Source organism: Chroicocephalus ridibundus, chromosome 1, assembly GCF_963924245.1.
Source record: "Chroicocephalus ridibundus chromosome 1, bChrRid1.1, whole genome shotgun sequence".
In the NCBI taxonomy this organism is placed as follows: domain Eukaryota; kingdom Metazoa; phylum Chordata; class Aves; order Charadriiformes; family Laridae; genus Chroicocephalus; species Chroicocephalus ridibundus.
Window position 1 is genome coordinate 20,997,636 of NC_086284.1, and position 13,339 is coordinate 21,010,974.

Here is a 13,339-nt window from a genome sequence, read left to right on the forward strand (position 1 = left end):
TCCGTTTACATGGCTATAATAGCGATGGCCTTTGACTGCAGTTGAGGGCAGTGGTTTTTGTTATGGTACCGCTATTAATGGGGTATAACATAATGTAATGGGCAAGTCACGTGGGCTTGTTTGCGTGTCTTGTAACTCTCCATTTGTCACCTGGCAGGCTGAAGAGGAAACAGTCGCCTTTCTTGCTCACAGTGGAAGTGAAGAAGAGTTCGATCCAAGCACTCTTCCAGATCCTGATAAATACAAAGATTCTGATGAAGAGCAGGGCTCAGAAAGTGAAGACGGCTATAGGTATGTACACATCTTCCATGCTCATTTTGAAATGCTCATGTTTTTTAGAAAGTGTTTTTCATTTTACAGTCATCTTCTTGCTCCTGAGACTTAGTATTTGTGTGTGAGGTAGGTGCTGAACAGAAATCGGTGCTAAAGGCTATTATTTTCTTCTGTGAAGCCGTATGAGAAAGATTTTTGAGTCAGTGTTGAAGGCATCTCGGTGAGACTGTTCCACATGCAAAAATCTTGACTAGCTCCCTGGAGGTTTCATGTGTTTCAGAAATACATTTCTCTGCTGTCACATTACCAGTTCTGTTTGAAAGGAAAAATGTTGAAGTCATTTGAGGATTTGGATGAGCCCCCTGTGCTTGTGCTATATTAAATAAATTTGTGCACGGTGCAACTTGATAAGTTTTATGATTCAGTGTTGCTCAGATTCTCCAATACCACAAATGAAGTGAAATCCAAGTTAGAAGTAAATATATAATAAAATTAACGATGTTAAACTTTTCTTCTTAATTTTAAAACAGTGTTTTTAATTATATAAACCAGAAGATTTTGTTTCTTGTAGCTTAACAGCAAAGCATGGGGTGGGGATGAGGATGTGTAGTTGATGGCAACCCACTGCAGGAAGACTGAGGGATACTGCATGAAATCCCGTGTGGTTTTTATCATTGGCTTCACCGCAACAAGAAGTCCATCTGTGTGTTTCTGACAAACAGCCTATTGTGTAACAGATTCAGAAACATGATCTTGACACTTAAATGGGAGTATAGTTCTTTATTTTGTCTATGTTCATAAATCTCTTGCTTTTCATGTCTCAATCAGCTAAATCTTAGTGACTCGATTGTCCCTAGCCCCCTGTCACTGCACGTTGTGGAGGCAGGACGTAGGACTGGGTGTTGGACATGGATTTAAGGACTGGATAGCCCTAATTTAACAGCCTGGTGACCATGTCCCCTGTAGCCTGTTCACCAATGTGTTGGTCAATAGAACTGACGAGGATGGGAGAAAAGTATTGCTTTTTCTGAGCAGCAGGGAATTGCTCTTTCTTTGCGCAAGGGGGAGGAAGAGGGTAATATAAGTCAATTGTAGTTCCTTTTGGTCTTTCACTTCCCTAAGCAGGTTCAGTATCTCCACTCCATGTAATGTGAATGAAAAAGTTGTGTAAAATGTCAATACAAGGGCAAGAGCAGTGGGCAACAATGTGGTGATAGATAGATTTGGAAGATGACAGGGTCCAGGACAAAATTACATTTCTAGGGTAACCTGAAAGGAGTGTGTCAGAATTACGAGCTGTTGATGGCTGTGGTGTGCAGCGCAGCATGTGGCGGTTAATCCCGGCTGGCTTGGGCCAGCCTAGGGAACATCAGTCATGTCTTTACAGGCTAAATGGATTTGGCCAGTATGTGATCTTAAGTACTGGCACATGATTGTCTGTATTGTCCACAACTGCTGTGACTTCGGATGGTGCCAACTAGAGCTCTTCTGGGCAACGTCCCAGCATATTTTGGCGCAGTAGGATATGCCAAGGACTGTTTCTAGTAGGCAATGCTGATGAAGCCCCATTTCTTTTAGGTGTGTGTGAGTGAAAAATGTAGTGGTCTGTTCCCTAGCTCTGAAGTCAGCTTTGAGGCTCAGTGTAGGTATGTCTGGGGGCTTGTGAGGTGCTCTGAGTACCCCTTAGAAGGCTTTTGTGAAAGCAGAGGCCCAACTGAAAGAGGAAGATGCAGTGAAGGAAGTTAATTTAGGGCTGGAAAAAGAGGAAATCAAGAAAAGCAAGAGAATTTGAATGACCAGTAAGCCTATGGGTAAAGGAAAGTGGTAGCTGAAGAGGCTGATGGCGAGCATAAGGCCACAGAGAAGTGGTATCGATTTTTTTCATGAGGGAGAAAGGAGGTGGAGGGGATGTATGCATGAAAGGAAGAGAGACGATGATGGGGATCTGGTGGATCAAGAAGAATAAATATGAGAACAGGCAAGAAATCTTGCTGCCAGCGGGAATGAGGGTTTTATGTTAAATCAACGCTCACGCACCTCTCTAGAGCTGTATGATTGTATGATCAGCTGCTCTTGGGGCTGGGAAATATTGACCTGATGATTTTAACAAAAACAAATCAGCCGAGAGTAGCACACAGTGAAATTAGGCTTTGAGATTAGAAAATACAACTCTGTTCTGGTTTATATTTCCAAAATTCACAGATTTTGCTCAAAGTGTTGGATTAAAATAGAAATATGTTGGGCTACACTAGCTGCTACTTCCTTTAAGAGGAAAAAATTGCTTCCTAAAGGGATAATTCAAAGCAAGTATGTGAGACTTAGGGTATCTTCCTTCATCACTCTTCAAAAAATAGACCATGTGTCCATGGTTTAAGTACTCAAAAACTTTGTTGATCTTTTCTTCCCTCCGCCCCGCATTTTTTTTTAAATTGAGGGAGCTATACAAATCATGAGTTAAATTTGCCTTTGAGTTAAAATTCCCTTACAGCCATACCTCTACAAGCAGAGTAATTAATGACTCCAAGCATGTAATATAAGATTAATTTTTGTATATCTAGCAACATTCATCATATTTGGTTTAAGGCTATCAATGTATGTTGTTAATGACGTGAAAAATTTAAGTGTATCAAATAGGGTGGAAGAAAAACAGCTGGATTTCTTAAATATTCATTTTCCAGCCAAATTAAATTTCTGATATTTCTAATCCATCCACCTCTTTAAATAAAAATGTTGAGGAAGAGCAAAGTTACGATTGACCTCATCATTACCTTCTTTAAATCTTTAATAAGTGAGACTGATCACATTAACTCTTAGATCAGCATGGAACAGATCTTGGACATGAGGGGATAGGAGAAATGTCATAGTTCTGTCATTGTTTTGTTTGTGATTTTATGGCCGGTCACCAGCTGACAGGTCTGCAAGTCAGCAGTCAGTGCTGCTTGGTTGTGTATCTTCCTTCACTTATGAAAATTATGGGCAAATTGCAGTTTCTTACACTGTCTTCCCATCCCAGAATGCTGATGTTGACCTGCTAAGTTGTCTGTGATTCTTGATGCAATTGACATTACATTGTTTTTTGAGATGATTCTTCTGCAAATCATGGTACTCCCTCAAATGTGCATTTTTCAGGTCATATCAGTGACTTTGTGAAGGCCAAAACTTAATGTTGTCATGGCCAGAAAAGCCCCATAAGACAGACATTGTAAAAAGGCTCTGTTTAAAGGCTTGATCATGCTGTTTAGCTGCAAAATTGGACGTTGAGACGTTGGATAGCCGTTGATAGAGGCGTGATATTCTTATGCCATGAAAGTCTTTATAATAGTTATACTCTAGCTCACTATATGAAATGGACCTGATGGTAGAATTTCCTAGTGAAATTTGGTACCCTGTGCTCTGCCGGTCAGACTAGATCCTTCCTGTGAACTTGTCATCTGCAGAAATAACCTTTTAAAAAAAAAAAAAGAAAAAAGAAAAAAATGTAGTATGTCATGAAGAGTCTCATGAATGAAGGAGAAATGGGATGAGTATTTACTGAAACTCTGCAGTTCAGAAATTAACTATCAACAATTGGAGGATGATGGTGGTCACACAAAAGAAAAGAGGAGGAGCAGATTTGAAGAATGTCAGTGTCGGATGAAGCTGAGGAGTGAATGGATGCAAGGGTTACGTAGGTGGTTAGCAGCATCTCCAAAGGCAGCAGCATGTTTCAGAGGTTAAGCCTCTGACAGAGGGACATACAGCAAATCAAAGGGGTTTCATTGAAGCCATGGTCACCTCCAGCTGGAGCAGTTTCAACCCAGAGCATATTGATATTAGATCCGTATGAGAATCAACCCCTGAATGATTTCAATTTTCAGACTGGTTGATAAGCTAAAATTTCTTAGCATAAACAGACTGAACAGAAAGTCCAGTGGTCCAGGGCTGGGTCAGGTACTGCTGCTTTATGGTCAGCAGTGTCTGCGATGGCAACAGGGAAGAAAAGTGCCGCTACAGCTTCAGACATCTGATTCGAGTCCACTGCCGCTTGTCCGCTAGAGCCTTTAGAAAGTAAAGGTGACCTCAGAGCAGAAGCAAGATGTTAACGGTTGGTTTGACTGCTTTTACCCATCAAATCTTCTGTATACTTCTTGAGCAATAGTAAGAAATATTAAGCGTAGTCTCTTGCTGGTCTGATTTCCATTTAAATATTTATTTTTTCTTCCGGATTATGGTACGCCAGCTCCAAGACAGACTTCTCTTGCTTTTAGTTCTATTACACTGGTATTTCATTACAAGTAGATTATTCATCCCTTTTCCTGCAACTGTTTTTTATAAATATAGTTTTAGAGCTGTTTTGATTTACATCAGTGGAATGGCCAGTAAGGGAAATAACCCAACACGATATATTTTCATTATCATTTCTATGTGCTGTAGCATTCTGACAGCAAGTAAGAAAGAAGCTGCACTGGGCTTCATGGAAGGGCCTGCAGTAATTAATCTTCGTTAGGATTGCTGTCATGGCCTTGTGAATTAAAATTTATTATGTGGAAAAAGGTTTGTGGCACAGCATGTTTGATTAGCAAAATGCCAATATTTATGGGATAAATTATTCCTAACTTTTCTGAACTGTATTTTATTAGCAGATTCATTCATTATTCTGTGCATTTCTTTGCTAAAGGGCTCGTGTTGCTATATGGCAGCCTGGAAACTCGACTCATGGCCTGCAATTCTGTGGCAAGGGCGGTTTGTTTCCAGGGCAGCGCTGGTAAACCTAGGCTCCAAAGCAAGCTCTGATAAATGTTAACTGAATCATAACCTGTCTAGAGATCTCACAGTACCACATTGTTTAAACAACAGCAACTTAGCTGCGTGGCTGCACATTCAGATGGCTGACTCTAAGGCACTTAAAATTTAAATCTTACAGCTTGTCAAGACATACCTTGAAGCCCAAAAGCAAGTTAAATACTAACAATTAAAAGCTTCCTGTTTTTTCCTGGTATCACCTCAAAACACACTTGGGAGATTATTTTTTAGAAATTAAGAGAGTTGCTTGGCATATAGTTGTCAGGTTCATAGTTAGATCCCCTGTTTCCCAGATGCCGTTCATATTATACTGGCATTTATATATATATGCACCTGTCCCAGAAGGGGAAAAGAATTTTGGGGCAGGAGTTAGCAAGGCTCATTGACAGGGCTTTAAACTAGATATGAGGGTGGAAGGGGAGATAACTGGGCCCGTCAGGAATAAACCCAAGGGAGGCATGCCAGGGCTTGAAGGATGGTTGACTAGCGAGGACTCTCACTCTGCCATTTCATTTGAGAGAAGGGACAGACATTTAGAAATCATGGAAGCACCTGAGAGGGTTCTGGTAGGAAATGGGGCCCACACTCACAAAAAGGTGCTGGGGTCATTAGCTCATCGGAAGTGCATCTGTACCAATGCACGCAGTGTGCGCAACAAACAGGGGAGCTTGAAGCCATGATGCACCAGGAAAACTACGACATAGTGGCTATCACAGAAACGTGGTGGGATGCCTCACACGTCTGGAGTGCCACAATCGATGGCTACAAGCTCTTCAGGAGGGACAGACAGGAAAGGAGAGGTGGTGGAGTGGCCCTGTGTGTTAGAGAATGCTACGAGAGCTCGGAAATCAAGTATACTGATGATGGGGTGGAGAGTGTTTGGATTAGGTTAAGGGCCAATAAAGCTGATATCGCTGTGGGAGTCTGCTATAGACCTCCCAACCAAAGCAGTGAGGCGGATGAAGCTTTCTATAAGCAGCTGGGGGAAATCTCACGGTCACTTGCCGTTGTTCTTGTGGGGGACTTTAACCTCCCGGATATCTGCTGGGAATACAACACAGCAGAGAGGGAACAATCCAGGAGGTTCCTGGAATGTGTGGAAGATAACTTCCTTCACACAGCTGGTAAGTGAGCCGACGAGGGAAGGTGCCCTCCTGGACCTGCTTCTTGTGAACATGGAAGAACTTGTCGGGGAAGTAAAGGTTGGTGGCCGTCTAGGGCACAGTGATCATGAGATGATCGAATTTCTGATTCTTGGGGAAACAAGGAGAGGGGTTAGTAAAACTGCCACCTTAGACTTCCGTAGGGCAAATTTTGACCTGTTCAGAAGACTGCTGGACAAAATCCCTTGGGAGGCTGCCCTGAAGGATATAGGAGCCCAGGAAGGCTGGACGTGCTTCAAGAGAGAAGTCTTAAAGGCACAGGAGGAGGCTATCCCCGTGTGCCGAAAAACAAGTAGGCGGGGAAGGAGACCGGCCTGGCTAAATAGGGACCTTTGGCTGGACCTCAGGAACAAAAGGAGAGTCTATGACCTCTGGAAGAGGGAGCAGGTCTCTCATGAAGACTAGAAGGATATAGCAAAGCTATGCAGGGAGAAAATCAGGAGAGCCAAAGCGCAGCTAGAGCTCAACCTCGCTACAGCTGTTAAGGATAACAGAAAATGTTTCTATAAATTCATTAACAACAAAAGGAGGATTAGGGAAAATCTCCCTCCCTTATTGGATGCAGAGGGAAACATAGTCACAAAGGATGAGGAAAAGGCTGAGGTGCTCAATGCCTACTTTGCCTCAGTCTTTAGCAGTGGAACTAGCTGTTCCCTGGACACCCAGCCTCGTGAGCTAGGAGACAGGGAGAGGAAGCTGGACGAGGTCATCACAATTAAAGAGGAAGTGACCAGTGACCTGCTACGCCGCTTGGATGCGCACAAGTCTATGGGACCGGATGGGTTACATCCAGGAGTGCTGAAAGAGTTGGCAGACGTGCTCACCAAGCCACTTTCCATTATCTGCCTGAAGTCATGGCTAACTGGGGAGGTCCCAATGGACTGGAGGGTAGCAAATGTAGCGCCCATCTACAAAAAAGGCAGAAAGGAGGATCCGGGAAACTGTAGGCCTGTCAGTCTGACCTTGGTAGCAGGGAAGGTCATGGAGCAGATCATCTTGAGTGCCATTACAAGTCATATAATGGACAAGCAGGGGATCAGGCCTAGTCAGCATGGGTTTATGAAAGGCAGATCCTGCCTGACGAACCTGATCTCCTTCTATGACAAGATGACCCGATTATTGGATGAGGGAAAGGCTGTGGACATTGTCTACTTCGACTTTCAAAAAGCATTTGACACTGTTCCCCTTAGAATTCTCGTGGAAAACTGGTGGCTTATGGCCTGGATGAGCATACGATCTGCTGGATCAAGCACTGGCTGGATGGACGGTCCCAAAGAGTGGTGGTCAATGGAGTTAAATCCAGCTGGCGACCGGTCACAAGTGATGTCCCTCAGGGCCCAGTGTTGGGACCATTTCTGTTTAATGTCTTTATTGATGACCTTGATAAGGACATAGAGTGTATCATCAGCAAGTTTGCAGATGACACGAAGCTAAGCGGGAGTGTTGATCTGCATGAGGATAGGGAGGCTCTACAGAGAGACTTGGATAGATTGGATCGATGGGCCAATGCTAACGGTATGAGCTTCAACAAGGCCAAGTGCCGGGTCTTGCACTTGGGCCACAACAACCCCATGCAGCGCTACCGGCTTGGGGAAGTGTGGCTGGAGAGCTGCCTGGCAGAAAAGGACCTGGGGGTTCTCATTGACAAGCGGCTGAACATGAGCCAGCAGTGTGCCCAGGTGGCCAAGAAAGCCAACGGCATCCTGGCTTGTATTAGAAATAGTGTGACCAGCAGAAGGAGGGAGGTGATTGTCCCCCTGTACTCAGCACTGGTGAGGCCACACCTTGAGTATTGTGTCCAGTTCTGGGCACCTCAATATGAGAGAGATATGGAGGTGCTGGAGCGAGTGCAGAGGAGGGCAACGAAGCTGGTGAAGGGCCTGGAGAATAAATCTTATGAGGAGCGATTGAAGGAGCTGGGACTGTTTAGTTTGAGGAAGAGGAGGCTGAGGGGAGACCTCATCACTCTCTACAACTACTTGAAAGGCCATTGTAGAGAGGTTGGTGCTGGTCTCTTCTCACAGGTAATTAGCGATAGAAGAAGAGAGAATGGCTTTAAGCTGCAGCAGGGTAGGTTTAGGCTGGACATTAGGAACAAATTCTTCACAGAAAGAGTGGTCAGACACTGGAATAGGCTGCCCAGGGAGGTGGTGGAGTCACCATCCCTGGATGTGTTTTAAGACTCGTTTAGATGTGGTGTTAAGGGATATGGTGTAGGGGAGGACTTTGTAGAGTGGGGTTGATGGTTGGACTCAATGATCCCAAGGGTCTTTTCCAACCTAAATGATTTTATGATTCTATGATTTACTTAAGGGACAGGATTCATAAACCATGTGTTAGTGTTTGTGCAATAAGCGTCACCTATCGAATGATACTACCTTCTTTTGTTGTTACAGCTGTGCAAACAGTGACCACAGAAATGACCGTGCCTGTTGATGAGATGGCTGTTAGTGGGTGGATGCAGCCCCTCCCAGTAAATCCTTCCATCAGGCAGCTTCAGGCCCTGTGGGTCGTTCAGGCGGCTGGAAAGCTAAATTGCACCAGATGGTAAAAGGAAGGAATTGTAATCCAGCTGCACATGCTGCTTTTCTAAGTGTTATAAATAGAAGATGAAGGGATGCACTGGCTTTGATTTGGATCTGAATTGTGGGGTTGCTTTCTAACTGCATTCTTCTGTTAGAAAATAGTTCACCTTAGAATAACTTTATTTTGTTTCGGCTATTTGTGGACACCAGCTGGTAGTGCATCAGTTTGTATGTTTGTGAAGGATAAGGAGCCATTTATGTCCATGGGATGTGACCAACAATAAAAAGGTTGGCTCTGCAGGGTGGGCTGACGGGCCTTCGGTCAGTGGAGACCAAGGGGGAATTCATTTGACAATAACTGCAGAAGTCATCCCCATAGAGCTGCTTTCACACACTCAGCCTTTTTACACACACACCTGAGAATTACACCTATTACATCTCTTCTGAAGAGTTTTATGTCCAAACAGCTGAGGAGAAGCACCCAGACGGAGTACAGGATACCTCTTGGCATCCTGATGCCACACATGTCTCCTGGTGATTTTCCAGCTTCCTTTTAAAATTGCCGCTTTCATCCTTTGTAAAAGCAACATCTCTGACTGCTCCTCTAGAGTACCTCCCATCTCCACACCACCCAGACCACTGCTGGTAAAAATCCATCCTGCAGGAACAGGGTTGCACCAGCTGATCTTTAGAGGTCCCTTCCAACCCAAACCATTCTATGGAAGGGCAACGTTTGTCTTCTCTCTGTGTCTCAAGATTATCAACATCTTATTTGCACGTTCCACATGACTCTCTCCTTCCTAAGTTTCCTTTATCAAGTACTGTTTTGCTTCTATTTTTTGTGCATCACGAAAACACAAGCCATTAGCGCTGCTCTTAGCTCCATGGCTTTGCTGCTGCTGCTTCCTGTGTTATATATTCCTCCTTATTCACCTCTCCAGCTTACAGCACAGTAGGGGTCAAATTAGTGTGAAAATTTATCTCCTAACGTGTAGATACAACTTTAGTATGCACTACTAATCAAGCAACATGATCCCTCAGTAATAATATGAAACAGCTTGACTCAGCATAATCTTCCCGCAAAGCTGATGATGAAAATTAGTCATAATTGTGTTGATATGCTTTTGTTTGTGGGAAAAAATGGAAATCTCACAGTTCCTTCTGAATGTCTTTTATATTTAAGTGTTGCATCTTACAGACATCTAGGCCTATGGGCCTCTGAAACTCCAAAAATGAGTATCATTTTTGGTATTTAAAGTCTGCTATTTCATAACTTTTGAGATTTATGCATTGTTTTAATTGCTAAGATGTTTTGAACTAATGTTCTAGATGGAGCATTAGTCAATTATGAATGCAAACTAGGCTTCAGAGTCCATTCAAACGCTGGAAATAATTGGTTCTTTTGCAAGCAAGCTAAAACATTTTTACTTAATGAGATTTCAGCCTTACGCTTTTAAAGTGAACCCCCTACTCTGTCCTGATCAAAGCAAACACCATGAAACTCCAGCCCAAGCCCACACTGCCCACTTGAAAAAGTGAGAAGTCTTAGTGCTTTAGAGTATTTTCATATACTATCAGTAGAGCTCCAGCATTTATGCAATATCTTATGCACTACAGAGAGAAGTAGAAAGGAATAAAATAAAAGTTGGTAGCGAGCACTGAAAAGCCACCCCCATGCAAATGACAGCTCAAAGCCGGCAAAGTCGCTATATCCTTTGAAATGTCCCAATTTTAGGAAAAGTATTTGGTGCACGGTCATCAGCTATTCATAGAATCATAGGAGTGGTTTGGGTTGGAAGGGATCTTTAAAAATCATCTAGTCCAGCACACCTGCCATGGGCAGGGACATCTTCAACTAGACCAGGTTGCTTTACACTATTTCTTTTGGATAGGCGGGGAAGGACAATATAAAGGTAGGGTGTTTCGTTTGTTTTAATTACGGGAGCACAAGGTGTTTTCTCCTAGGATTTCCCTCCTCACTCTGTGCTGTGCTGAGTAGGCAGCGGTTGGCACTGTTCTGCTGTGAAAGAAGACGGAGGAGAGAGGGAGGCAGGTCACACGTCTGCAACCCGGTGCAAGGCCATCAGATCTCATGTTACTCCTTGGTCTCGATGGAGAGGCAGCCAGAAAGCGCAGTATATGAGCCAGGAAGAGGAGGAACCGTTGTGCTGCCGATCCCTCTCAGGGAGCGTTCGGGAACTTCTTGAAAACTGCCATGTTTTGGGGTTAATGTTTGGGTTAGGCTGGTTTCCAGTGAGTGATGAAACCAGCGTTTCACGTCTTGGTAATTAGTCCGATTAATGGAAAAACAAGGTGGGCAGCTGAAGGTGGTTTGAATTGGGCATGGGCTTCCTGTGCCGTGTTGGTTGGAAGGACAGTATTGCCCTATTTGAGCTATTTGTTATAGCTGCTGTTTCTAATTAAGTCTCTAAACAGTAATGCTGCATGAAACATTTCACAAACATTACATTTACACTTAAGCAATTATAAAAATTAAGGCAATTAAAAAAATTCTTAAAGCCTTTTTTTGAAGTAAAGTGAATTTTCTGGGTGGAAATTTGCCAAGTTTTAATTAAAAAACTGAATTTAACCATCTATTTTAGAAAAGCCTAAACTCAGTCTATGAAGTTCCATTTTTAATTTTGTTATATTCTTTAAAATATAAACATGAAAAACTGGGAATGCCATTTTGTTTCAGTTAACTTGTCTGGAGAAGAATGGGTTGGGGGGCAAGGGGTTGCATTCTGCTTTTTTTGATATGAATTCTACCCGACAACCAGCTCTCTATAACTCATCACACAGATATTGTATCTTAGAACAGAATTTGTTAGAGTAGATTAAAATAATCTTAGACAAGTTGATTTATAGCAAATTTTCTATGTTATGGACAAAAACTGCATGAAGAAACATGAAAGCTTGGGCTTCCCTCCTGTTGCTGTCGTGTGGCCACGTGATAGAAATCAAAGTATTACAACAGACCCACAGCCGTTTCATCCAGATTGAAGGCTGCAAAAGGCAATTCATTAAAATCCTGAGAAAAGCAGCAGAAGAAATAGGAATTCAGCAGGGAAAATAACTGGGTTTAGGTTTTTCTCTTCCTCTCATGGCAAAGAGGTGGTTAATAGCTTCCAAGGGAAGCTTCTGAAAGAATGGGAAAGAGTGGTTTGAATAAGATGGACCCAAATCAAAACTCTATTAAGTGTAAGACTCGCCACTGAAATGACAGTTCTCATATTTTTATTTTTGTCACATATTTATTTTAGACAAGATCTTGAATGCATGTCAGAGTCCACTGACATATCTCTAAATCAGTTTTGTCAAGTTGTCTGTCACTGTATAAGGCAGCAAATATTAGATAAGGCTGATAGCGATATCTTGATATACTGTAATCAATTAAGACAGCAGAACATCCACCATCACCTCGGCCTGAAAGCAATTCTAATTTAGACATTCAGAGTTCATCAGCTTCTGTTGCTTCACCCTTCTGAATTGTAATTTTGTTTGCTCTTATCTTGACATAAATTTGCCTTGTTTAAAATGAATTGTTTGATTACAAGATGATATTGATTACCACAGTTGTTAAAAAGACTAATTGATCTGTTTCTGCAGTGAACTTGAGGAGAAGGGTGGAAGAAAGAAAAGAAGCTATAGCAACAGTAATACAGCAGAAGAAACGCCCCTGAAAAGGAAGAAGGTGCAAGTCAGCCAAGAGGAAGACCCCTATTTGCCATTAGACACTGGGCTTTCTCTGGCAGAGGATGAAGAGCTTGTATTACATCTGCTCAACAGTCGCAGCTAATTATTTTTCGGCACATTTTCTTTTCTGGGACATCTCCACAGTTTTGTCAGTAGTCTACACAAAATGAATTTGGCAGCTAGGCAGCTGGGTACCAGTGGATGTAGATAAATGAGTTCGAGTTCCATGTGCAATGGGATTGCCTTAGATTGGCTCAGAGATTATTGGCAATATTTAGTTTGATTTATAAGGCTTTCTAAAGCAACTTTCCAACCTAAATCCCCAGATGTCATTTTACAGTAACACATAATTTAAAATCTCTGAGTTTTGAAGCAATTATCTTTTTTTAGTTTAATCTTGCGTATAATAAAAACAGGATGCTCCTTTCTTGACTATGTCAGGTTTGTTATTTTTGAAGAGAACCATGTACTGAAATTATTAAAGCAGAAATACTGTTGGCAGCTCAAAATAAAATGCATTTTTTCTTCTGTGTATCATGCATGTATTTTTAAAAAATTTTAATAAACATTTCTGAAGCCTTGGTTTAAACTTTCAGTGTCTCTTTCAGCTTTGTTATGAAACCATGTGTTACCATTTCTATTATGCTTCTATTGTAATTATCATTTCTATTATTCTCCAGTTATCATTTCTGCTATGATTCTGGCTCTGGTGTTAGGCAATTCAGTAAACCACTTCTAGAAGCTAACACTTTGAATCTTGCATTTGAATCCCATATGAATGTGAACACAGTGATGCCACAAAAAGGTAGAGTGTAACATTGCATGATAAAATTGGTTACAAGGTAGATTTTATGGCAGACTTACAACTGGAAGGGAGCTACTTGTTTCTGTTACGACCAA

General features: G+C 42.3%; 1 protein-coding gene across 1 annotated transcript in view; it reads left to right on the plus strand.

Moving 5' to 3' along the window:
* Positions 1 to 13,021, plus strand: part of DDX10 (DEAD-box helicase 10) — a 190,088-nt gene extending 177,067 nt beyond the window's left edge. The window contains exons 17-18 of the mRNA XM_063330528.1: positions 158 to 291; positions 12,353 to 13,021. Of these exons, the coding sequence (XP_063186598.1) occupies positions 158 to 291; positions 12,353 to 12,542 (324 nt within the window). The 3' untranslated portion in view covers positions 12,543 to 13,021. The remainder of the gene's footprint in view (positions 1 to 157; positions 292 to 12,352) is intronic.
* Positions 13,022 to 13,339: the final 318 nt, after the last annotated feature.